This window comes from Corythoichthys intestinalis, chromosome 16 (assembly GCF_030265065.1).
Source record: "Corythoichthys intestinalis isolate RoL2023-P3 chromosome 16, ASM3026506v1, whole genome shotgun sequence".
NCBI lineage: Eukaryota > Metazoa > Chordata > Actinopteri > Syngnathiformes > Syngnathidae > Corythoichthys > Corythoichthys intestinalis.
Genome location: NC_080410.1, coordinates 4,220,468 through 4,248,196, shown reverse-complemented (window position 1 = coordinate 4,248,196; position 27,729 = coordinate 4,220,468). Strand labels below are relative to the sequence as shown.

At 41.4% G+C, this 27,729-nt stretch overlaps 1 protein-coding gene across 1 annotated transcript; it reads right to left on the bottom strand.

Annotated features, from left to right (window-relative positions):
• Positions 1–153: 153 nt before the first annotated feature.
• On the bottom strand, positions 154–27,729 carry tubg1 (tubulin, gamma 1). Its single transcript, XM_057817469.1, has 11 exons — positions 27,478–27,729; positions 27,144–27,256; positions 21,980–22,147; positions 21,819–21,887; positions 9,515–9,594; positions 9,308–9,434; positions 8,546–8,632; positions 4,812–4,961; positions 4,591–4,743; positions 673–834; positions 154–604 (listed from the first exon to the last, which is right to left on the bottom strand). The coding sequence occupies exons 1-11, from the start codon at positions 27,524–27,526 to the stop codon at positions 407–409; spliced, it is 1,356 nt and encodes a 451-aa protein (XP_057673452.1). The 5' UTR covers positions 27,527–27,729; the 3' UTR covers positions 154–406.

The window sequence follows — 27,729 nt, the reverse complement described above, 5'->3', positions numbered from 1 at the left end:
AGTGATAGGGATCTGATTTCATTATCAAGCCTTTTATGTCAATTTTTTGGGATAGATTCTAGTCCAAAATATGCTCTGCTATCAATGTAAAGTCCCTTGTAGCATTTATTAGCACCTTTAAATTCCTTAAAACACAAAGACAAAGTTTATAAATACATTTAAAAAATCTTTATTGTACATTTTATTTTAACTCATCGACTGCAATAGTTTGGCGCCGTCAATGGCAACCAATGAGTTAATTACACAAATAACTGGTCGTGGTTACCCATCATGCATTGCGTCTTCACTCATTGACGGTTGACCAGGAAGAGAAAACAGTGTGGTGGGAGGGCAAAAAGAAGGCAATAAGTCAGTGGAACGTCGTGCCAGACAACACGTAGACACCATATTGTGGAATAGGCTTCCTTCACTGCTCCTGCGTTCCCCAAGAGATGTAATCGGGCCTGGTGGCGGCACTATATTCATCCACCAGCTGCTGCACCACCTCTCGCGAGTTGTCCAGTTCGTCGAAGTTGTCCTTGAAGATGTCCTCCTTGCGGAACTGCTCCAGGAAGGCCTCCCGTTTGCGCAGCTTGTCGTACTGCCGACACGTTCGCTCGAAAAGCTGCGCGACAACACGGAGAACCTCAACAAAAGCGCGGTCGACGGCGTCCGCCTCTTGGTGAGACTTACGGAGGAGATGCTGGTGTGATTGGCCATCATGAGGCCGCTGACGCGATGGGCCGACGGCAGGTACGGTGACTTCCTGGACAGCGCCACCTGGATGCTGGCTGGACCCCAGGGGATGAAACTGGCCAGTTTGCGCTCTCGGATCCTCTGGAGGCTTTTGTGCACCTGTCCAAATAAGGGCCGACTTCAATAACTACTGCCAAAATTTGAGTTTTGTCGTTAGTTGACGTTCGTTCCATTTGAAGTGGGAGGGTGGCAGCGGACTAACATTCGTTCGCGAATGACAACTTCCGTACATTCGCTGCCAACCCTCTCAATTCAAATGGATCGGATGTCTAGTTATCAATTGGCGCAAATGAGTGGCCAGGAAGTGAGAGCCTATTGACCCAAAATCATGAGAAACTGACCCATGAACAAGAGGAAATGACACGGAAATACCTTTAAATCAACAGGTAATGACCTAAAAGTGCCCTAGAATCGACAGGAAGTGACCCAAAATTTACAAGAACTTCAAATGGATTGGACATGTATTATCATTAATGGGAGCCAATTGATTTCGACAAAGACCCACATGTCTAGCTAACTAACCAGCCAAGTAGTTAGCTTGCTATGTAAATTAATAGAGGTGGGAATCTTTGGGCAACTAACCATTCGATTACGATTACGATTCAGAGACTCCGATTCGATTATAAATCAATTATTGATGCCAACCTCCCCCAATATTTTTGTTTTGTTTTGTTTTGTATATTTGTTCCAAAATTGTTCAAAAATCCTCTCAGGCTAAATAAATCGAACTACTGTTTTAGTATCAAGTTACCGGTTAAAAACAGTAAATAAACTACTCAAGTCCCTATTCTGTATCAGCAGCTTCAAACTACATTCAATTAATTTAATGTTGTGAATTACCTGTTAAAGTTGTTAAAAATGCGCCCGTTATTCCATAATTTCCCTCATGTCTACTTTCGACATGTGAAAGTTTTAAAACTGTTTCATCATTTAAAGATAGATTCAAGTCAAGATTTTGCCGATTTAGGGGTATTTTAGATAAAAAGTAATTAGGTTCTCTACAACAGAGCCTTCTGGAGAAGTCTACTGCTTTAAGATGGCGCCTGTTTACTAGCGCGGGAAAGTGTCATTTCACAACTAGTCTAGATATATGTGATATCTACAATAGCCATATGTTGCCGTATGTTTGTAGCAGCTAGCAACTGGGCGCTGTTTGTAGCGGCTGACGGGCGCTGTTTGTAGCGGCTGACGGCCGCAGTCAGGTATTTTTTTTTTTTTTTTTTACCAAGCGGCATTAGCTGCACATGATATTTACTCTCGGTCTGTTCCTCATTGCGTCCCGAAGACTGCGCTGACTGCGTTTTATTTCCTCTTTACCTGTTATAATTCAATAATCGGAATTTGGATGTTTGTGAATCGTTCCCGAATCTTCCACGGTCGAATCGCGAATAATCTAAGAATCGGAATTTTTGCACGCCTCTAGTTATTAATGACCTACATTTATAATTTCTGAAACAAGAACAAGAGGAAATGCCATGGAAATACCCCTAAATCAACAGGAAGTTCCCTAAAATCAACAGGAAGTGACACAAGATCCACAAGAAGTTCAAATGGATTGGACAAGTATATTTATTAATGGGAACCAATGAGTTCAGACAAATAACCACATGTTTAGCTAACTAACCAGCCAAGTAGCTAGGTTGCTAAGTTCTTATTGACCTATATATATTATAAAAATTTACCCAAGAACAAAATGAAATGACTTGGAAATACCACTAAATCAACAGGAAGTGAACTAAAAGTACTCCAAAACAGACAGGAGTTGACCCAAAATCCACAAGAAGTTCAAATGGATGGGACATGTAACGTCATTATAGGAAGCCAATGAGTTTAGACAAAGAACAGCATGTCTAGCTAGCTAATTAGCCAAGTAGCAAAGCTAACTAACTGGCTTGCCAAGTTCTTAATTAGTTTAATCAAATAACCACTTGTCTAGCTAACTAACTAGCCAAGTAGCTAGCTTGCTAAGTTCTTAATTTGTTTAGACAAATAACCACATGGCAAGCTACCTAATTAACCAAGTAGCTAGGCTAACTAACAAGCCAAGTAGCTAGCTTGCTAAGTTCTTAGTTTAGACAAATAGCCACATGTCTAGCTAACTGATTATCCAAGTAGCTAGCTTGCCAAGTTCAAATCAATAGGAACTACCCTAAAATCAACCGGAAATGACCCAAAATCCACATGAAATTCAATTAGATTGGACTTGTATCGTCATTAATTGAAGCCAATGAGTTTAGACGAAATAACCACATGTCTAGCTAACTATCTAGCCAAGTAGTGAGACTAGCTAACTAACTAGTTACGTAGATAAGTTGCTAAGTTCTCAATCAATGGCCTACATATATTATATAAATTGACCCAAGAACCAGAGGAAATGACACAGAAATACCCCCAAATCAACAGGAAGTGACCTAAAAGTACTCTTAAATCGACAGAAAGTGAAACAAAATCGACAAGAAGTTCAAATGGATTGGACATGTATCGTCATTAATGGGCAAATGAGTTTGGACAAAAAAAACGCATGTCTAGCTAACTAACTATCCAAGTAGCTAGCTTTCCAAGTTATTATTAATGACCCATATATAATTTGACCCAAGAACAAGAGGAAATGTGACAGAAATACCCCTAAACCAACAGGAAGTGCCCTAAAATCAACAGGAAATGACCCAAAATCCACATGAAATTCAATTAGATTGGACATGTATCGTCATTTATGGGAGCCAATGAGTTTAGACAAAGAATCGCATGTCTAGCTAACTAACTAGCCAAGTAGATAGCTTGCTAAGTTATTAATGACCTATATATTATATAAAATGACCCAAGAACAAGAGGAAATGACACGGAAATACACCTAAATCAACAGGAAATGACCTTAAAGTGCCCTAAAATCGACAGGAAGTTACACAAAATCCACAAGAAGTTCAAACGGATTGGACATGTATAGTCATTAATGGGAGCCGATGAGTTTATACAAATAACCACATGCATTTTCATGTACATTCCTGTTAATTTTAGAGCATGTCTAGGCTATTGACATCAATGGTAACCAATGATTTAATTTCACAGACAGCCGCATGACTAGCTAACGAACTAGCGGGCCAAACGTTGTTTTCGTCTACGATGACGATAATGAAATATTTCGTCAACGAACATTTTTTTCATGACAATAACGAGCTGAAATGTGTCTTGGGAGACTAAAATATAACGAGATTAATTTCAATTTTAGACTGACGCGCGACACCACAGTCAAATTTAAAATTAGCTTCCCTTAAGTAAGCAAAGATGTCAGGCTCTTTTTTCACACAAACTTGTTGACAACCCACTCAGCCATATCATGCATTCGACAACTATTTACAATGATGGTGCCACTCAAAAAATACCCATAAGTCTTTGCACTGATGAACAATAGAGGGATTGTTTACAAACACTGAAGATGCGCACGCAACATGGACGCAAAACGAAAGCTCAAACAGCGCCCGCCCACTACTTTCAATGCGAAAAGTAGATTTATGAGAATTATCGGTGGCTTTTACAGCTTCTGAATTGGCTAGCCATTTGGTCAGGATACACTTTATCACCGAGTGACAAGAGCTAAGAAACTATGAAGAGCTAAGACGAGGAAATATGATGAAGCATACGTAGCGTTTTGCTTTTGGCTTTGACTTTTAATACAGTGGGAGACAATCAAATAACTGGGCCATTGACAACAAATGACGTCCAATCCCTTTGGACTCGGAAGGTCAAATGAATGAAGAGTCCAAATGGACGTCTATTGTTGTCAATGCCAGCCAATGAGTGAAGTTCCTGCAGCGAGTGGCTGAAAATGAAATGGAAGTGTAATTTTGTCAGCGGCACCTGAGTGGGGTCCACCTCCCCTTGGATGATGTTTAGGATGGCGATATAACAGTGGCTGGGCTGGCGCTCCCTTCCCGTGGACACCATCACGTTCTTGGGCTGCAGGAGCCTCCTCATAACGTCCAGCACGGTGGTCTTCCTCACGCTGGCCACCTACACACCACTGGCGCGTCAATCATGATTCCAGACGGAAATCGCCCCGCCTACGCGAGTCCACTCACAGACTGGTCGGTGGTCAGCGGCGTGTATCCGGTCATCAGGAAGTGGAGGCGCGGCGTTGGGATGAGCGAGGCGATGAGGCCGATCAGGTCGTTGTTCATGTACCCCGGGTAGCGCAGGGTGGTGGTGCTCGCTGACATAATGGTGGACACCTGTTAAAAATTGTCAAAGGGAAGCATGTAAGTCTCTCAGGAGCAGAGGTTGCGCTAGACTTTTTCGTTGTCTGTCATTTTGACTGACAGGGTCATAAAACTCCGATCATAACCTATTTTTACCCGTCACTTAAATTTTTAAAATGATGATAATGACATTGTGGTGACCCTTTGTTTGGCATAATTCACCTTCCGTACTTGTGTGTCCATTTGGCTGAGCGCGTTACCGGCTACGACACAGTCACGTGACAGACACCTAAGAGCCGCGCGCGTTCCGGCTTGAATAGAGAGTTCACAGAGACCAGCAGAGCTACAGCGGCTGGACACAGCAATTCGAGCTAACAAGACTCTTAACATTGCATACCGCTTCAACATATTCAATAGTATTTAGTTTTCATTCATTTTAAATTAATATTCTGTCCGAACAAGCTTAACAGAGAATCCACACCGTTCCAACACACATCAAGCAGATGAATATGTAACTTTTTCTCCGCACTGACAAAAACAGCTGACTGTGGCCCCAGTAGCTAGGCTACATATGGAACAATGAAATTAACAGTTCACCTGCTGTGGCCTGAACGCAGTCTCACACTTTCCTCCTGGTGCGCATGGACTTGAATTGCGTGCCCGCTTGTGCAGTCCCTCTTTCATCAACACCATCGTCGTTTTGGGGCTTTTTGAAGAAACTTTGGACACTCAGTTGCCTTGACATTTTTTAGAGTAAGGCCAACGACGTCATGCATCAAGAGAGACAATAGCTAATTAATATGCTCACTCGGCACCCTGTGGTCTGGGGTGTGAATTGCAACCTGTCAACATAACAGATGGACTTCAGTTTTTTCCGTCACCGTTTTAAAAAATCGGTCAACGACGGAAAATATTCTGCTAACGCGACCCCTGTTCAGGAGTCATCCAAGAGAGGGCATATTCATTCGCCATTATTAAAGGAGCAGTATGTATGATTTGCTCTTCGATTACTCATTAAATAGCCCTAATACGATTTGGGAAATGCTCCAAACACGATTCCACATGTTTAAGCCTAAATTTTCCTATTTTAAAAGTCGATTGTCAGCTAGTAAAAGCTGTTTTTGTTTTGAGTCTGTGTTTAGAACGGATGTCCTGCCTTCCACCAATCAGCCTAATACGAGATCAGTTTTTTTTTGTCTTTGTTCGGGATGCCAGAGTGCTGTACTTTTCTACATCTACAAGCATGTGTGCTCGTAGTGCAAGCACATGTACTCGTACTACAAGCACGCGTACTCGCAGATACTTGTACTACAAGTACGTGTACTCGCGGATACTTGAACTACAAGTATGTGTTGCTGTGCTACTAGTATGTGTACTTTACGACAAGTACTTTATGTGTACTTGTACAAGTATACCAGCATAGCAAAGCCACCCATGCAATTTCCCCAGGAATTTCATTTTCTAGTTTCTGAAATGAATGCACTCTGAAATACAACATCAATGTTATCAGTGACATCAGTGTTGCAACACTGATGTTACCCTCAGCTTCCAGCTGATATTACCCAGCTAGGGTAACATCCGGAACATCAGCATCTGCCTGGTAACGCCTGGAGAAGGGTATTATAACAGGCTGCACAATTTCAGTGCCACTCTTCTCTTTGGCCATGAACGTGATTGTGAAGTCAGCTGAGGTAGAGTGCAGAGGACCCTTGTCAAGATCTGGCACTCGGCAGCCCTCATAAGAGCTTTTATGGATGACTTCACTGTGACGGCAACCTCTTTTCCTGGCTGCAGATGGCTATTGCAGGGGCTAGAGCGGCTCATCTCTTGGGCGAGGATGAGTTTCAAACTCACCAAGCCCAGGTCTCTAATCCTGAGGAAAGGCAGGGTGGCTAACCGGCTCCGCTTTGCCATAGGAGGGACACCTATTCCAAAGGTAACGGAAAAACCTGTCAAGAGCCTGGGCAAGGTCTTCAACAGCTCCCCGAAGGACTCAAATGCACTCCAGCAAACCAAGGCCGATTTGACATTATGGCTAACAGCAATCGACAAGTCGGGGCTGCCTGGGAAGTTCAGAGCCTGGATCTATCAGCATGGAGTCCTGCCAAGACTCCTTTGGCCTCTGCTTGTCTATGAGGTGCCCATGTCAATGGTGGAGACACTGGACCATCGGCCGCTTTCTCCGCGGCTGGCTTGGGCTCCATCGATCCCTCAGTAGCATCGTTCTGTATGGCCATTCCACCATGCTACAGCTCCCAATCAATGGCCTGTCTGAGGAGTTTAAGGTTACACATGCCAGAGAGTTGTTGATGTACCGGGACTCCGCAGACAAAAAAGTTGCCACAGCAGGAATCGTGGTGAAAGCTGGGAGGAAGTGGAAGATGCATTAAGCCGTGGACAGAGCCGAGGCATGACTGCAGCACATCTTGGTGGCCAGTACAGCTTTGGGCCGGGGTGGGGATTGGCAGCTTCCCCAAGCCCCGTTACGACAATGCTAGAGGAAAGGAAAAACATCAGATGGTAAAAACGTCAGATGGTACAGGATGTGATCAGAACTGAGGTAGAGGAGCACCTTGGGGGAAGGACGGTACCGCTAGCGTCATGACCAGTTGTTCAGGGCTATGGCAGATGCATTCAGCATAGCTATCATCAACTGCAGGTACCAGCACCCTCCCAAGCAGTCCATCACCAATCCAGCCACCTCTGGGGGGCTTCTCACCACTGCACAGGACTGGAAACCCCAAGTCGATGTGGGAAGACAACGCAGGTTCCCAGAGAACATCCTGGCCACTTCCGCCCAGACATGGTGTTAACATCAGAGTTGACAAAGCAAGTGGTCCTGGTTGACCTGACTGTTCCCTGGTAAGACAGACTGGTGGAGGCCAACGAGCGTAAGAGTGCCAAATATGTGGAGTTGGTGACCGAGTGCCGGAGCAATGGGTGGAAAGCCCACTGCGAACCAGTTGAGGTGGGATGTCGAGGTTTTGCTGGTCAGTCACCGGCTCAAACGCTTAAAATCCAGGGAGTAAAATGGCAGCTGTGCCGAAAAGCCATCAAATCAATATCTGAAGCTATGAAAAAAGCCTCAAGATGGCTATGGATCTGGAGGGGGGATCCTTGGAGTAGCAGACCGCTTGGACACAAGTCAGGGGCTGATCACCCCTGGCTGGGTCGCCGTATTGAGAGTTTATGATGATCAAAGACCCCAAACACCCTATGACCTCCGGTTCATTACTGATGATGTGTCCACGTAGCACCTAGAAGTGTATGTAAGAACTGAAATGCAACATTGGTATGATCACATATCTGGATGCTTGATTGCGAAGCACTTATCTGAGAGTCCAAAGGGGAAGGGGATTATTGTGTGCTGCAATATTTTCATCCTGGTTGCAGTACAATTTTTGCCTACTAATCTTACAAATTGCTCCTCTAAGTCTTTTGAGTTAGAAAGCAAATCACATGATTGCACTAACCAATTCAGCTCATCTAATTTCTTGAAAGTTTTTATTTCATTTCAAGTCTGCTGAGCAACAAACAGTCCAGAATAGTTTGCTAATCATTGGACGTGACACCAATTAAGGGCGGAGGAGGGTACAGACACGCTGCCGTTCACTCACCAGCTGGTTGATCTGTGAGAAGGAAGGGTTCTGGATGTGCAACCGGTCTGTGGCGATGCGATTCAGTGCCGTGTTGTCCAGCACCACCTGATAATTGACACAAAAACATTGTGCTGATTGAAAACCAAAAAATACCATTGTTTAAAAATTTGGGTTTTGGTGGGTGCGACTTATAGTATGAAAATTTGGAAAAGAGTTAAAAGAAAGCGAAGTGATCTAGTTAAAAAAAGAAAAGAAAAAACAACATAGGCATATTTCGGATTTTTGAATGTCTTTAAATGACTTTGCATAACTGGTTTACTGCCAAAAACTCAATTTTGAAAGGGTTATTGATTGCACATAAATGTGGCCAATATGTAGCTAGCTAGTTATGTAACGATAGAAAAACTGTCAAGGACTTGAGTGTTACAGTTTGCTATATGCTGTAAATGCTACACGCACGCATTCTAGCGTGCAGACTGAATTGGCAAATTCCAGGAGAGCATGAGACCTAAATGTAATTATTAGTTTGCCGTCATTGCGTAATTACATTAGAGGTTCCCAGTGTTAACTAAATCGCTGCCATTGACGGCGATAGATGCCCAATTCATTTAGAGTCGGAGGGTCTAATCATGTGGCTCTTATAAACAAAATTCAAATTCCTCAAATGAATTAATCACTAGTAGACGTTCAACCTATTTAAAGGGGGAGTTTGGCAGCAAATGAACATTGACTTCAAATGATTTCGACGTCTGTCGTTGTCAATAGCAGCCAATGACTCACCACACAGTCAGCATTCTGCGTGAGCCTCTTCAGTGTTAGCAGTGAGTTGTAAGGCTGCACCACAACGTCGCTCATTTCATCTTGGTTGGGGAAGACCGAGTAGGTCTGCACAAGCTTCTTTGGATACCTGGTGACAATATTAGATTGAAAATGAAGAATATACAATTAGTTTTATTATTCATTCACATTCTGAAGAATTATTTGCACCTGTCATTTAGCTTTTCCAGCAGGTAGGACCCCAGACCGGATCCCGTGCCCCCGGCAATGGAATGACAGAGGACGAACCCCTACAGGAGAATTCAAGTTATAGTGGACCCTCATGATATGACCACAATATGTTCCACGACGAAGCTCGTAAGATTAATGTACAGTATTTTCTCCCTAAAAAATAATTGAATTCCAGTTCATGCCTGCAACAAGTCCCATGACCCCTCGTGTTATCCCTAAATAATAACGGAAAGAAAAATTGACGAGAGATTTCAACGAAAGATTGTGCGGATGGTTGATAAAGAACCTCGACTAACATCCAAACAAGGTGAAGCTGTCCTGCAGTCCTAGAGTACGACAGTGTCAACCCGTACTATCTGTCGGCGTCTGAATGAAAAGGGACTCTAAGGTAGGATACCCAGGAAGACCCCAGTTCTGACCCAGAGACATAAGAAAGCCCTGCTGGGGTTTGCCAAACTTACCTGAGAAAGCCAAAAAACGTCTTGAAAGAATGTTCTTTGGTCAGATGAGACAAAAGTAGAGTTTTTTGGGAAAAGGCATCAACATAGAGTTTACAGAAAAAAAAAACGAGGCCTTCAAAGAAAGGCACACGGGTCCTCACAGTCAAACATGGTGGAGGTTCCCTGATCTTTGGGGGTTGCTTTGCTTCCTCTGGCACCGAACTGCTTGAGCGTGTGCATGGCATTATGAAGTCTGAAGACTACCAACAAATTTTGCAGCATAGTGTAGGGCTCAGTGTGAGAAAGCTGTGTCTCCATCATAGGTCATGGATCTTCCAGCAGGACAATGACCCAAAACGCACTTCGAAAAGCACTAGAAAATGGTTTGAGAGACAGCACTGGAGACTTTTAAACTGGCCAACAATGAGTCCAGACCTGAATCCCATAGAACACCTGTGGAGAGATCTGAAAATGGCAGTTTGGAGAACGCACCCTTCAAATTTCAGAAACCTGGAGCAGTTGGCCAAAGAACAATGGTCTAAAATTCCAGCAGAGCATTGAAAGAAACTCATTCATGGATACCGGAAGCTGTTGTTTGCATTGTTTTGTCTAAAGGTTGTGCTACCAAGTATTAGGCTGAGGGTATCAATACTTTTGTCCGGCCCATTTTTTTGAGTTTTGAGTAAAATGATAATGTTTTCTTTCTCTTTTTTTGTTTTAATTATTATTCTCTTTTGTGTTTTTTCATTGCAAGCAAAATAAATGAAGGTATTACTACCAAATAATTTGCGTTTTTTCGCAGTTATTTTGTCTAAAGGTTGTGCTACCAAGTATTAGGCTGAGGGTGCCAATACGTTTCTCTGGCCCATTGGAGTTTTGTGTGAAATGGTAACGATTAAAAAAAAAGTTCATCAAGCAAAATAAATGAAGACATTACTACCAAAGCATTTGTAATTGCAATAATTTCCTGGGAGAAATTGAGCATGATCTGACAGAATTGAAGGGGTGCCAATAGACCCTACTCACCGACGTCACAGAATGACGTGTCGCTGTATTCGGCCGCCATATTGTCCGTCTCTGTTTAGCCCTATTCTCAATGGTTTCAATTAGTCGTTCAGTTTATAGAGCAATTCATGGAAGCCCCAGTGCTTTCAGACGCTGTAAACTCATTGGATGCGTTGCATAAAAGGCGTTAAGTGGAAAAGCTTCAGTCTATCCATTCGCCAGATCCATATTTGATGCCTAAATCGATATTTTTCGACCCGCTGTCTATTTCTGGACTATTTCTTCAATAAAACACGCAACAACTGTGTCTGCCTCATTTGCAAAGAGAGAGTCGCTGTTTTCAAAGAGTTCGATGTGACGCGATAATAACAAAACACGCTGACATGTACGACAACATTACAGGTAAGGTACGCAGCGAGAAATTATAGCAACCTGAAGCTAGTTTAATTTCACAGCAGCAGTATTTCGCAAGAGCCCGAGTGTCAAAAGAGAACGCCACAAAGGCGAGACTGTTGAAATTATGAATTTAAAAAAATAATAAAGCAAATGTGACACACAGAAGGGCTTGCTAACATTTGTTTAAATTAGGGCTGTCAAAATTATCGCGTTAACGCGCGGTAATTAATTTTTTAAATTAATCACGTTAAAATATTTGACGCAATTAACGCACATGTCCCGCTCAGAAAGTATTCTGCCTTTTGGTAAGTTTTACAGCAAGGCTTTTTGTGCTGTCCAACAACGAACTCTTGTGGTCGCTTTGCGACATGGTTTATTGTTCTCTTGCCAGTTCATTATGGCTGCACGACGTCTCAGGCTGATAATGTTGTGCTTATACGATCCTTGGACAAGAGTTGTCCGTAAGTATGGTTGTTGTAAAGAATGTACATATTATGTTAGTAAGCGAAATGTTATATTTTTTGTATGAGACGCATTTTGTTTATGTTTAGTGAACCTGTATAGCGTGCTAAGCTAACGTTGTTGCTAATGCAATGCTTGTGTACTTTTATTTTGTAGTTTTACGACGGTCTAAAGAGGACAATGGTTTGAGGCCATTTTATTAATAAATCAGATGAAAAAGGAAGAAGTCTAATTATTAAGGCGTCGTTCACTAGCTGTCTAGCTTTGGAAAAAGTAGACGCTTCGGAGTGAGGACAGCATAGACAGATTTAAATGACAGAGTGAAATGCCCACTACAGTCCTTGTGTACCGTATGTTGAATGTATATATTCATCTTGCGTCTTATCTTTCCATTCCAACAATTTATTTTACAGAATATATATATAATTTACAGAAAAATATGGCATATTTTATAGATGGTTTGACTTGCGATTAATTACGATTAATTAATTTTTAAGCTGTAATTAACTCGATTAAAAATTTTAATCGTTTGACAGCCCTAGTTTAAATATATTGTTCTATGTAAATCAGCCAAGGTAGCCCCCCACATTTTTACCACACCAAATCTGGCCTCCTTTGCAAAAGGTTTGGACACACCTGTTTAACTGATGATCCATAGACAAGGCCAACTACTTTCACTGGTACCAGCTAAATATTATTCAAAATGTAATGATGGTGGAAGAAATAAGCATTTTGAATTTGAAACTATGTTGTCGGCGTGGTTGTGACGTCATGTGAGTAAGGTCTATAGACCCTACTCACATGACGTCACAACAACGCCTCCGCGCCATATTGTCCGTCTACTCGTCGTTTTGACGCATTACCGCTACGTAAATTCCTCCTATTATGGTGTGTTTTTCTGCTCCTTAACATTAATAATCAAAATGGTGAAGGCGTGTGTGGCGGTTGGTTGCAATAACAGAGAAGATAGACGGAGAGACTTGAAGTTCTACCGTATTCCGAGAGACCCGGAGAGGAGAGCGAGATGGACTGCTGCAATTCGACGAGAAAACTGGGCTCCAAACGAGAGGCTTTTCTGGCATTCGCACAGTAAAAAATTGCTCGCATAATGAGACTCATTTTTTCTCTAACGATGCTCGTATCGTGAAAAATTTGCAAGGTGAGGCGCTCGTACCATAAAGGTCGACTGTACTCATAATCAGTAGCAGTGGGCTTATTATTATCACACGTGCAAGGGGGGGCAGAATGTCCACAACCTCCCTGCTTGTAATACCTGCCTTGTACTCGCGCCTTAGCTATTAGTACAGCACTTATTACATACCGCGCCCTGCCAACATACACATACTCGTATGGACCCACCTTCCACTTTCTCTCACGCCTACGCACGCACACTAAATGATGGTGATGTGGGATTGAAAATGCGAGCGTCTTACAGGAATTGCAGACATTAGTGAGGAAATGGTTGTTATTTCACGAGGCGGGAGGCTAAAGAAAGCACATAAAAAAAGGGCTAAGGATAATAGTTGTAGTAGTTAAAAATGGAGACGCAGTCAGCTTTCACAGCAGTGGTCTACTGTAAAATAAGATTCTCAAAAGTATTGAAAATACTGAAATGTTGTATCCGGATTAGGGGTGTGACAATGCATCGAAATGGTGATATATCGCGATACTTTGTATCAAAAGAGGTTATGGGTTTGATTTCGGTGCAGTCTCAGTTAAAATGTCAGGGCTCTGTTTACTCATCAGGGCATTAGTGGAGCATGCAAGGAGTGGAAAAGTATTTTAAACTAGATAGTACAATTTCTATAGAAATTGCAACGGTAGCGTTCTTTTTGGGGTCAAGTCCTGCTGATTTCAGGTCACTTCCTGTCAATTTAGGGGCATTTAGGGGCAACAACTTATTGTGCCGGCTAGTCGCCAGTGTTAAGAGCCAGTTGATATTTTACAGTACATTACTTAGGCCGTTGCGATAAAACATTTTAGTAGGCGATATATTGTCTCATAAATTATTGCTGATATGTGATATTGCCAGTTTTTTTTTTTTTTAAACTAATTCAACCACGAATATAGTAACAATACATCCTAATAAATCTCCTATTCGAATGCAATAAATTGTTATTCTTAAATCAAACTATATTAAAATGATCTAGAAAAAACACACAATGCATAATGAGTCAAAGTGAACTCTCCTAACGGGATAAGTAAAGTTAATTGAATTTTAAAGCTAGTTAAGTGAAGAATATAAAATAGGTGAGAAACCCAATGTTATTTTTGTTGTCTGCCAATTAGAGCCCATTAAAAGTGGCAATTTGATCCAAAATCACTGTCATCTTGTCCTGCAAAGTGCGCATATTCACACATTTGAAGCCAAATTATTATCATTTGTTACATTATATCATTGCCAATCAGATTTCTTGTAATGGGTGTCATTTTAAATTTATTCTTAGTGTAGAATCTGAAGTATGTGAGATTGCCTGCAGAAATCTGAATATGACGTGCTTTTATTTTGAAATGTTCACTGGAAGTACGTTTGCTAAGCCACTAACCGTACGCTTTACATTCAGTATAAAAAATATAAACAAAAAGCACTTCGCTAGTCGTCATGCATGTGGCATCAGTAATTGTTTTTTTCTTTTGTTCGTGTCGTTTGCAAATGCTGTAATCCAGCAAGTTTTCATGTTTGAAGTGTCACCTTTTAACCGCAATTTTGCATTGTGGAGAAGACTGCAAAGGTTTTATAGCAGGCTAATGTGGTTAGTACATTGTCTTTTTTTTCTCCATTAGCTTCAATGTGGCAATGCTAAAGTTTACAAAGTTTAATTTTTACGTGTTTACTTTTTTTGTATGTCTGAACTTTAATTCTACGGGGTGTTGATGGCCAATAAACATCTGTGAACACTACTGGAGTCTTATATGCAATCAACACGCATGTGTGCCGAGTGCACGCAGCACACGCAAACACAAGTATGCACGCGGTGATAAATCGCAGCCGGGAAAATTACATTTACAGTGCCATAATTTGACTTATTGCATATCGTGACACGCTTAACGTTACTGCCACCTAGTGTTCATATAAATTCATTGCATCTCGTGTGACACACATTGGAACATAGGCTCATTCACTTGCACAATACACAGCCTGTCGGTCGCATTGATGCTGTAGTGTTTTCGGTTACGTTTCTGCCTTAGAAACTATAGGTCTGTAAGTATTTTACTTCTATACCGACCTGTTAATATGCAGTATATGTGCAATTCTGGGCGAAAGCTACACTGCTGGCCAAAAGTATTGGCACCCCTATAATTCTGTCAGACAAAGCTCAATTTCTCCCAGAAAATGATTGCAATTACAAAGGCTTTGGTAGTAATATCTTGATTTATTTTGCTTGCAATGAAAAAACAAAAAAGAGAATGGGGAAAAACAATTCATTGTCATTATAAACACAAAACTCAAAAAATGGGCCAGACAAAAGTATTGGCACCCTTTGAAAAATCATTTGATGCTTTTCTAATTTGTGTAATTAACAGCACCTGTTACTTACCTGTGGCACATAACAGGTGGTGGGAATAACTAAATCACCCTTGCAGCCAGTGAAATTGAATTAAAGTTGACTCAACCTCTGTCCTGTGTCCTTGTGCGTACCACATTGAACATGAAGAAAAGAAAGAAGACCAAAGAACTGTCTGGGGACTTGAGAAGCAAAATTGTGAGGAAGCATGGGCAATCTCAAGGCTAAAAGTCAATCTCCAAAGACCTGAATGTTCCTGTGTCTACTGTGCGCAGTGTCATCAATATGTGTAAAGCCCATGGCACTGTGGCTAACCTCCATAGATGTGGACGGAAAAGAAAAATTGACGAGAGATTTCAACGAAAGATTGTGCGGATGGTGTATAAAGAACCTCGACTAACATCCAAACAAGCTGCCATGCAGTCTGAGGGTACAACACTCTCAACCCATACTATCAGTCGGCGTCTGAATAAAAAAGGGACTCTATGGTAGGACACCCGGGAAGACCCCACTTCTGACCCAGAGACATAAGACAGCCAGGCTGGAGTTTACCAAAACTTAGCTGAGAAAGCCAAAAACATTTTGGAAGAATGTTCACTGGTCAAATGAGACAAAAGTAGAGCTTTTTGGTAAAAGGCATCAACATTGAACTTACAGGGGGGGAAAAAAGAAAAGAACACGTTACCCACCGTCAAACATGGTGAAGGTTCCCAGATGTTTTGGGGTTGCTTTGCTACCTCTGGCACTGGCCTGTATGACTGTGTGCATGGCATTATGAAGTCTGAAGACTACCAACAAATTTTGCAGCATAATGTGTGCGAAAGTGTGAGAAAGTTGGGTCTCTCTCAGAGGTCATGGGTCTTCCAGCAGGACAATGACCCAAAACACACTTCAAAAAGCACTAGAAAATGGTTTGGGAGAAAGCACTGGAGACTTCTCAAGTGGCAAGCAATGAGTCCAGACCTGAATCCCATTGAACACCTGTGGAGAGATCTGAAAATGGTAAGTTTGGAGAAGGCACCCTTCAAATCTCAGAGACTTGGAGCAGTTGGCCAAAGAAGAATGGTCTAAAATTCCAGCAGAGCATTGAATGAAACTCATTCATGAATACCGGAAGCGGCTGTTTGCATTATTTTGTCTAAAGGTTGTGCCACCAAGTATTAGGCTGAGGGGATCAATACTTTTGTCCGGCACATGTTTTTGAGTAAAATGATGTTTTCTTTTTCTTTTTTTAAATTATTATTCACTTTTGTGTTCTTTCATTGCAAGCAAAATAAATAAAGCTATTACTACCAAATAATTTGTAATTGCAATCATTTTCTAGGAGAAATTGGGTGAACATTCAATTCGAGCAATCTCACTTGTCTATTGCTGTCAATGGGAGGGAATAGTTAATTAAAAAATGAAGTTTAATTTGTGTACTATTGTCAAATATGGTATGGATTTTTTTTTTTTTGTATTGATATTGAAAATTTTAGTATTAATAATAGTAATATTATTTATTCAAACAAGTCATTACTGTAAAAATATAATAAGGATCACAAAATTTCATGTTTCATATCTGGAAAAAAAGGGATTTTATGATACAACTACCCAATCACAATGCATATGTCAAACCATAGACTTCATAATTGTATTGACGGGTCACACCGTCAGCCACTGCGCAACACCTTCAAGTAGGGGGCCAACGCCGGGTTTAGGTTGAAAAAGTACGAAAGCTGTACTGCATACAAAGAGGAAGAATTGTCTCAGGAGTGATTTGTTCGAGGATTCAAGGTAATTATTATATTTTTCGTACCGTGCGTGCATTTTAAAAGGCTGTGAAAAAAATCAACGGGAGAAAAAATTAGCTGCTACAGCATTGGCATTATACTTCGCAATATTTACGTAAAATAAATGCTACCTGCACTTTTTTTTTTTTTGCTCTTTTAACAAAGAATCGAGACTGTTTTACGTACATATCTATAAAGAATTCAGGGATTTAAGGATTTATTCACAAGAATTTTAACCAGAAAAGCTCTGTTTACATATGGCGGCCGCCATATTGACTGACAAACTAGCATTGTACTTTGACATATTTACTAGTGTTGCACCGAAACCATTTTTTGGCCCCGATACCAATACCTGGCTGTGCAGTATCGGCCGATACCGATACCATACCGATACCACCCCGTTTATATATATATATATAACCCCCCCCCCCCCCAAAATAGGAAAAAGACTAGTACAAAGTATAATACTAGCCCAACAGTAAGAAAGTAAAAATAAGTTCATAATAATAAACTCTGAATTAACTGAGTAAACTTTTTTTAAACCTCTCAAAGGCCAAACAGTGCAACTTTCATGAAATTATTGTCACATTCTGCTGCTGGTTAGATTGTGTATTGTTGTTGGGCTGTTAGTGGGGTTCCTGACGTCACACCTGAATCCAATGCGGGCTCATCAACGCAGCATTTAAGCACGGGTGAGCTCAGAGAAGGCTGCCGAGATATTTGCTTTGCTGGTCGCCATTTGACATCTCGCACTATAGTCTCGCTACATTTGTTTGTTACGCCCCTGCATTGGGTTTTTTTTGTGTTAGTGTGCTGCACTCGCTTGTAACCTCTACCCTGTGCAGGTATTTGAGTGTTTTTCTTTTGGCTTTTTGGCTCGCTGCCTATCGTCTTAGTTGACCTTCGAGTTTGTAGTATTGAGCTCCGTCGACTTGCTGTCACGGACTCCTTTTGTTATTTCTACTATCCCGCGATCGCGTGTAATTTTTTGTATGCAATTAAACCCTTGTACGTATCCCCCGCTTGTTGTCCGCTTCGAGGTCCAACCTTGTTTCCTCATCTGCGAACGCTAACAATTATAAGTAATAATAATTGACCACAGCATCCCGTCTCTCTATTAGCCTCCTTTTTTCGGGAGGGGGGGTCCCTTATTTCTATTTCTGAAAGGTGGCAACCCTACTTTGGAAACAGTTCCCAAATTACTGCAGCATTTCTTTAAGTAAAAGACAAAGTTGACGTAGTGAACTGACCAGAGATTGTTGCACCAGTCCAGCGCCCGTCCTCTGGATAGCAGTCCTGCTCTTGCAGGCTCAAACTCGTTGTGTTCGTTCACGTTTCGTCTTCAAATGTTTTATCAGGTTCAAGGTATTGAAACTGGCCGATTTAACTCCACATCTCGAAACTTTCAGGCCGCAAATCTTGCATGCAGCCATTGATTTTAATTGACGGGATTTCTATTTTGAAATATTTCCCGACCGCCAACATAGCGGCCTTGTCATTGGTCAGGAGTGGCTATTGGCCCGTTCTCATTGGTCTGGAGCAGGCCAATAGCGATAGCTGCTTGGTGTTCACGTGTCATCACACAACACATAGACAAAGTGTAGTGAGCGCCAGGAGAAAAAAAAAGGCTGCGGTCAAATGTTATAATAATGGACCGGTAAATGGTATAGGCGCCGTCTTTGTTGGTACTCGCCGATACCGATACCACCATTTTGGGCCAGATCAGCACCCCCTGCCGATACTAGTATCGGTGCATCTTTAACCCATTTTAACCCGCCGGTCACATTTGTGAAGGACAAGAATGATTTGATTTACAGGGCTCTAAAATGTTCTTGAGTAATCTTTCAAAATATTTTCAGTATATATTGGAAGAATACATTGTTTGGATGAAATGTATGCATTTACACATGTTTGGAATAAATTATCACATGACCAGAGCTGTTTATTTCCTGGTTGCACCTTGAGAAGAAGATGGCATCCTCAACTCCTTCCAAAAAAAAGGTCAGTAAAGTATGTTCAAATAAACATAAAGCAAAGATTTTTTGTACACATGATCTTTAGGTTGTATAGTAATGGTATATGCATTTGCAATTACTCAAATATGTTTGAAATCCTTGCAGCATGAGCAAACATTTGCATGGTCACATTAGTGACCTGTGGGATAGCGCATTGTACCTAGGTGTACACATAGGTCTATACATACAAATTGCTAGCTATGTCTAAGTCTGATCTTTTTTCTCGCTTTTAGATTCACTTTGAATGAAGTGCTTGATATTTTGGGGGTCGGTGATGGTCCAGACAAGGCATGCAACATTGCAGTTATCCCTCAAAGTGAAAAAGATGCCATTTTTCAGTGATTGTGATGGATCTGATATGGACTATGAGGGAAGATGGGCCATTTGCCAGCACGGATATTCAATGCATATGCAGAACTTGTCGGCAGAGATGATGACAGCGACAATATTGATTGCAACCTCCACCTCCCACAAACTACCAGCATTACCTTACCACCTTTTGATCGAGGAGAATGTATGGGCTCTACAAGTAATGCCAATCAGCCTCATGAAGTGACCAAAGCTAAAACAGCCGAAAGAAACATTATTTGTCCTGATTGTCCTAGCATCACAAGTGCCCCTTCTCAAACATCCCACACTGTTGAAGAACTGACATCCTCCAGCCACCATAACATCCAAACAAAAGAACCACAAAGGTTTTCTAGCCAACTGCAGGCCATGGCAATAGAAACTGTAATGGTGTTTAGTCACCAGAGGAGCGAAGAACCTCTGTCACCCAGCCGCCAAAGGGACAAGACAGAAGACCCACCAAGGTCCTCTAGTCGACTGCAAGCCAAGGCTAAAGAACCTCTAAAGATCTTGCGAAGCCAGTAGAGATCATTTGAAGAATCTCTAAGGTCTTCTAGCTGCCAGAAGGTTGAGTCAGAAGTTCCACTGACACAGCTAGAGTTGGTTAAAAATAAAGACAGAGTGTTCAAACGATCAAAGAGACCGGCCACCTCCAGTCTTCCAAAACACACGATGCCAAATGCTGCAGAATGTGTCAAACAAAGCTGTCCCAATCCAATGACCATTTTCTTACTAATGTATCCACCCACTCACATCACCATTGAAATGTCCGATCTCTACTCCACCCAGACCAAGGCCAAGCAACTGAATATGGGTATGGATGAACTCCTCACATTCAATGGGATTTTTTGGCATCTGGCTACAGCACTGTTCCACCAAGACACATGCACTGGTCAGTTGACACCGATGTACATAATCTATGCATTTCCAATGCGATGCAGAGAAATCAATTTGACGACATAATGGCCTCAATACATTTTGTGGACAACACAAAGATCACTGAAGATCCATTTTTCAAGGTTAGGCCAAACTTCACCGAGCTGAACAAGTCTTACAAAGTCATGCCATATCCAGAATGTTTGTCAGCGGATGCAATTCATAAAAGGTAAACAAATCCGTTTTGGCTACAAGATATGGAGTCTTGCATCATCCAGCGGATACATGCATCATATGGAGCCACATGGGGGACGCCACACGCTCCTCCCAAAGACTGGCTTAGGCCAAGGGTAAAGTGTTGTTCTTGGTCTTGCAGAGCAGGGTGAGGTGCCTCCAGGTTGCAAATTCTACCATGACAGCCTCTTTACTTCTCTATCACTCCTTGATGAAATGACAAAGAGGGGCTATGGGAGCTGTGGCACGATGAGGGAAAACCAACTCTTTGATGTTCCCTTCAAACCAAACAGTGAATTCATGAAGTTACATCGAGGATCCTCAGAAGTTTTAACGCAAACAGAAAAGCTGTTGGTCCGCTGGAAAGATAACAATGTTGTGACTATAGCAATAAACACAAATAAAACAAAACTAACTGTTGACATAGCTTCAGTTTTAGCCTGTGTTCACTTTCAGAGCTTTAAAGTGCGGTACAGCATATTACCCCATCGGTCACAATTGTGACCGATCATAAAACATACATTTTGACCTATGTGTCAATATTTTTTTTAATTTTTTATTACTGATTACTTAAAAGGGCTACCAATGACACATGATTTTGACTTTTATATGTCTGGGAAACCTTTGGGATTAAATGGGTTAATATTTACGCAAAATAAATGCTAACTGCACTTTTTTTTTTTTTTTTTTTTTAACCAAGAATCGAGACTGTTTTACGTCCATATCTGTAAAGAATTCAGGGATTTTAGCATTTATTCACAAGAAATGTCAATGGAAAGAGTTTTTTGTCTGTGTTTCTACGTCAGCTTTGACGAAGATAGGCCCCCTATGAATTGGTCCCGCGCCCCGTGTCCCGTCAATACATTATGAAGTCTATGGTCAAACTGTAATCAGTCATTTTTCAATTCAATTATATATTTTTATCAGAATATCATTATTAAGACTGTTAAAATTAATCTCTAAAGTATGAATAGAATTGATTGATCGACTAAAAAGGGCAAGTTCGCTTAACAACAGATCTGTTTTTTAGTTTTCTGATTGTCAAATGTTCAAGTTCTTTTTTTTTAAGTCGTTCATTGCTATTGATGATGATACACGTCTAATAGTGGCTCTAAAATTAAACTTTTGAAAAGAGTTGGCCACTTATTCATTTTTTAACAAAATTGTTCACTTCATTTGCGTTTTTACATTCATTTTCGTGAACTCTCATAACCTTGTTGAGAACTTGCCTCCAGACTGTCGCTCCCATCTGCCTCGCGGTCAATGATGTCGAAAATGTCCTCTTGGAGTTTTTTCCCCTATGGACATAAAGAATTTCCCCCCCAAACAATTCAACGTGAACCTACTTCCTCAGGGCGACCACGGACATTTTATTTGACGTTGCGCGCACCTGCGAGAACCCGCTGGCCCAGTTGTTGCCGGCCCCTCCGCCGTGCTCGGACAGATAGATGTTCTCGGGGTTGTACAGGTTGGCGTAGGGAGAGTTGAGGATGGAGTGGATTACACGAGGCTCCAAATCCAGGAGGACCGCGCGAGGGATGTAATGCTCATCATCAGCCTGATGAAGGAAAAAAAACAAATGTTATGAAGGCACCTGAGAAGTTTATGAACTCTTTGAGTACCATTGACGTCGAATCATGTGGCTCTTTTGATCCTTCTGCTGTGAATTGAAATGAATGTCAGTACCTCACGATACGATTTGCGATACCAGGCTCATAATAACGAATATCCCACAAAATGGCGATATTACAATTATCGATACATGGGTCACGAAATAATTCTACAAGATTTTACAAAAAAAGGAATGAACAGAAAAACTAGCTTTTTTCATTCTGCTGCTGTAAATTAAATTGAGTTTATCACTAGTAGACATCCAATTCATTTGAACGTTTAGTGGATTGGCAGTCATTGGCAACCAGTGAGTTGAGTTTTGGGGCATTTCAGCTCATTTGCTGTTGATTTTGGATTACCGAACCGGAAGTGACCAGGGCAGAGACTAAAACTCAACAGGAAATGACCTGTAAACGCCCTAAAATGAAAAGAAAGTGACCTGTAAATGCCCTGAAAATCGGAAAGGTGAATGCTCTTATTTCGAATGAACAAATGTCCATTTGTCCCCTCATAGTGAGTCTAAATGAATTGTGCGTCCAGCCCCGTCAATCGCATCCATGAGTTAACAAAGACACTATTCTCATGGAAGATTCACCTCAAACAGGAAAATCACTGGTTTACAGCATTTGCAATTGATGCGAAAAAAAGAAAAAAAATCTATTACTGATGCCACACGCATGAAGAAAAGAGAAGTGCACTTTTTAAAAATGTTTTCATGGAGTGTAAAGCTTACGGTTAGCGGCTAGTTGAATTTATTTGTTTTCCACAATCAATCCTTTTAATTTGTATATTGATGGGCGTGTTCCAGAAGCTTGATTGTTTGTATATTCTTTTTATAAGGTGATGGGTGCAACAGTTAACCTCACAAAGAGAGATCCTCCAAACCCTTTTTAGTTAGACACTAGTATATATTTGCTTCCGCTATTTTGAACTGTTGGTCTAATCATAACCTGTTTTGACAATAGTATGTGTAAAGGCCAAAAACCCCATGACCATACCTGCTATTTCTGTTGAATTATCAAATATAAAACTATTCAGTCTTATTTTTGTCTGTTGAATGTTTACCCTAACAAGTTGAATAAATGTTATCAAGCTTCAAAACGGTCCGTTGGACACGTTGGTTGTTAATAGGACATCAATATTACAAATTTTGACAGAAATTTGGGGGATTTTTTTGGTCTTTTTTTTTTTTTTTTTTAACCCCAAAATGTTGATTATAATTGATCAGTGAAGAAACAACAGTTTGCACATGAAGGTTATGGTGTCTTGAAAAAAGGGACCCAACCAGGCCATTGTGAACAATTTTATTCTTTGAAATATAACGGCAACATCAAAGGCATGCAAAATCGGACAAAATAGGCCCCAATCTTAAAGTGCCAGTGACAGCATAAAAAAAAAAAAAAACTTAAATAGCATTATTATGTGAATTAAAATCATATTTTGAGACGATTCGACAACATATAACAATTTGGCAAAGCGCAGATGACGAGAAATTAGTCTTTTAATCTGCAGTTTAGCCCCGCCTGTCATTACAGCGCTCCGGCGTCCCCATCTGAATGATGACGTCGGCAGGGTCACAATTTCATATGATTTAGAATTCAGCCCATTGAGGGGGAAGATTCAGAACGAGGAAAATGCGACAGAGCAGCAAAATGTCATCGTTACTTTGATCTCTCTACTCCAATATTTTTACAGGATATTCTTATGATCTAAGTATTGTTCCTCAATTGCTAAATAAATGGTATGGTCATGACAAATAAGTCTTGTGCTAAATGGAATATGAAACATTAAAAATGCATTTATTCAGTACGACATGGCAAAATTACTGCATAATGGTCAAAACCACCGACTTCTTAACCTCCCGAACGGTATTTTATGCCACCGGAGTTAGTACGGCTTTTGTCATTTCCACTCGCCAGCTTCGGAGACTGAGGAAAGAGCCTAAACAAAACAGGAGGCGTGACAGCTAGCCGACGTGCTAACCTGAACCGAGCAGCTTTTCCTTTCGAAAAGCAGCCTTTCGAAAATGAAAAATCAAACAAAACTACCCCGACTCATGTCACACGCGGCGGCGAGCAAGTTATGGCTCGTCGTTTTGCTGCGGGCAAGGCGGGCCGGCAGTGCTCGTCCCCAGGAATGAACGCCGAAAATAGCCCATTCTTGGTGGACAAACAGGCCGACGTCGAAGCGAGGGGTTGCTCGTGGCCAAGCCGATGAAAGCGCATTTTTGGCGGGCACGCAAATAGGACCGAGCGGGCTGGATCGGCCAGCCAAACCAGCCGACGTCGGAGCTGGGGACTGCTCGAGGCCAAGCCGAGGAAAGCACATTCTCGGCGTGCACGCGAATAGGACCGAGGGGGTGGAAGTGACCATGGTGTATGACAAGCCGCCAGTTGACGGCCGAGTGGCCTTCTCGGTGGAACAGGAGCATTGTCACCCACAAAATGCAAGACACCTCCTTATCAAAACATGTGCCATCATCCCAGTATTTGACATAATATAAAACGCGTAGCTTACTCACTTCCTCGTCGGTCCAACGGTCCCACAGTTGTCGGACTTGTATTGGGCATTATCCGGGTTGAACAAGAACTTTTTGAAACCCAAAAAGGCTCACACGCCTCTCCCTGGTGCAGCAACAAATGCCTGCAGCAAATTGGGCTGGTGTGATGCGGAACATAAAGGAAATAATCCGCAAAGTTAGTTGAATGCGCAGTCGTTTTGCATACTTTAATAACGGCTGCATACTGAAGATGATTAGGCCACTGACGTCACATTCGCATTCTTCGTCAATTCAGGAAGTCAGTCATTTTCATGGCGCAGGACTCAAAAAAATTGAATAAATATATCGATCGTTTCCACACACATCCAAGTGGTCCATTTCATTCAGGAGCATAAAACATCACATGAAATAAACATGTTTTTTGCTGTCATAGACACTTTAAAGTTTGTATACCATTACAGTTTTATATAGGTGAAATTTTAAATAATGTTAAAACTAGGGTGACCTATGTTTTTTGGAATGAAAAAGCCAGTTCAATTCAATCAGTTACTTTAAACATATTTGATGTGAAAGACGTTATAGACCATGTAATAACATGTAGAACATGAAAAGTATCGTCCTTACTTTGCAGAGTAACTAATTACTCTTATGTTGAGGTAAATCAATTACTTTTTGGGAGAAGTAATTTGTAACTGTAATTAATTCACATTTTTAAAGTATGATTAACAACACTGTCAATTTGACAAATTTTGACAGAAATTCGGGGGATTTTTTTGTTGTTGTCTTTTTTTCTCCAAAATGTGATTATAATAGGTCAGTAAAGAAACAACAGTTTGGACATGAAGGTTATGGAGTCCTGAAAGAAAAACACCCAACCAGGCTATTGTGAACAATTTTTTCTTTGAAATATATCAAAGGCATGCAAACTCGGACATAGTAAGCCCAGATCTTAAAGGTGAAAAAAAGAATAACATTTTTTATTTATTGCCTATCACAAACGGTATGGAGTATTTTTTGGCGTATCGATAGAGTTAAAAATGTTAGCATTGTCACAATACTACATAATACGTTGTTCATTTGCTGCCAACCCTCCCACTTCAAGTGGATTTTACGTCTACCTGTGATGAACTCATTTAAAGAGTTTTAATTTAGTTTTTAAGAGCCACATGATTAGACACCTAACATCGTCAACGACACTGAAAGAGTTAAGCGTGAGGTGCTTAAAAACCATCACATCACATGACTTCATGGCATGTCTGGATAAAGACTGCGCTAGATAAATTCATGGATACTAGAGCGGTGTTTTTCAACCGGTGTGCCGTGGCACACAAGTGTGCCATGAGATCGTCATGTGTGCTGTGAGAAATTATCCCATATCACTTTTTTTTTGTTACGTTATTCGGCGCAGTTGCAGTAGGAAGGAAAGAGTAGGTAGAAGGTTTCGCTTGTGTGCAGATGAGCGAGGTATTACTCGTGTCACGTTCAAGAACTGCTCGGATTTCTAGCCATCAGCCACTTTGCTGTCCGTGACAATGTGGACCCCAGCACGTCTACTGTGCATCATTAGACTCGTCATGTGTTAGCAAAAGTGTTCTTTCCCTCTTATTCATATGTGATGACCGTCAGTCCTCCCCCGGTGTTTTATTCCAACACATTGTTAAGGACAGCAAGGTGGCTGATGGCTAAAAATTCGAGCGGTTTCTGAACGCGACATGAGCAGCTAGCGCCATGGTGCCGAGCAAGCTTATACGACATCTCCAAACGAAACACCCGTCATTTCAAAACAAGTCGATGGACTATTTTGTTCGCCCTCGTGAAAACAGAGAAACAGGCAACTTTTTTTGAGAAAACTACAAAGTTAAATGAGAAAGCCCACAAAACCTGTTACCTTGTTGCTTAAGTTGTTGCTAAGTCCCACACTGTGACAGACATTAATACTACCTCCATGCCTAGCCATTGTCAGCGAGATGCTCAGCCCTGATGCAGTTAATGACAATGCAAAACTCCCCGTTTGATAATTCTGAGCTTTTCAAACCTGACTGCTGTTAAAAAACAACAACAACAAAAACAGAGAAACTGAGAGCTGTTGACGAACATTCCTGCCAGGATATCGGCTTTGTGTTCATCTAAACAGGCTCAAGTACTCAAGGCTCAAATACATATTGAGAAATTATTTCATAATGAAATATACTGTACAGAAAGTAATTTTGGAAAATTTTTGGTTTGTGGTGTGCCACGAGATTTTTTGCAATGTAAAAACATGTCGTGACTCAGAAAAGGTTGAAAAACACTGTACTAGAGCACATTGTCTTATCCACTGATGCCATCTAGTGGCACGCAAGCAACACTTCCGTCTCGCTATTTGCAGAACACAACAGCCATCATCTAAGCTAGCTTTTGTAAAACGCTACATAAATATGTTGAATGAATGCGCAGCACATACCTGATAGAAGAAAACATCTTTCCTGTCAGTTCCTTCGGTGGCAAACTCCTCGACGATGCCTTCTGGACTGATGCCATGCTCTGCACATAGCTGCTTCCAAAACTCAAAGCCGACTGCAAACACAAACATGTGATTAAATCCGACTTTTAATGCACACTTGCGAGCACAATTGATAGAGGTTTTGGCACTCTTACAACTACATCTAACACAACCAACGAGAAACCGACATGATGACAGACTCTCGTTGACGTCGATGGAGAGAACCGCCGATATGCAAGCGTGGCGGTGACAGCTACGAAGTATATTGACGTATTATATTTTACGGTACACGTACTTTGATTCCCGCACTGTCCAAGCTGAAGCGTTATTATCTCGCGGGGCATCTTGGAATATTGGGCGGCTCTTTATTTAGCCAGCGCGCTAGCCACTGGTAGCCTGCTTCCCGCTTGGTGCTGATGTGACGTTCGAAGATGACTTCTTCGTCTGTTTCTTGGAGTTGGGTGAGATGACACTCCCTCCAGAGGTGGATTTTGGTACCAGAAATGTTAGTTGACTCAGGTCTCAACGAATAATTTCGGGGCTAGAT

Coding starts and splice junctions, on each gene's coding strand:
- tubg1 (XM_057817469.1), bottom strand. CDS start 27,526: ATGCCCCGCGAGATAATAACGCTTCAGCTTGGACAGTGCGGGAATCAA. Junction 27,257..27,477: donor TGGACAGTGCGGGAATCAAA/GTACGTGTACCG, acceptor TTGTGTTTGCAG/TCGGCTTTGAGTTTTGGAAG. Junction 605..672: donor ATCACACCAGCATCTCCTCC/GTAAGTCTCACC, acceptor GTTGTCGCGCAG/CTTTTCGAGCGAACGTGTCG.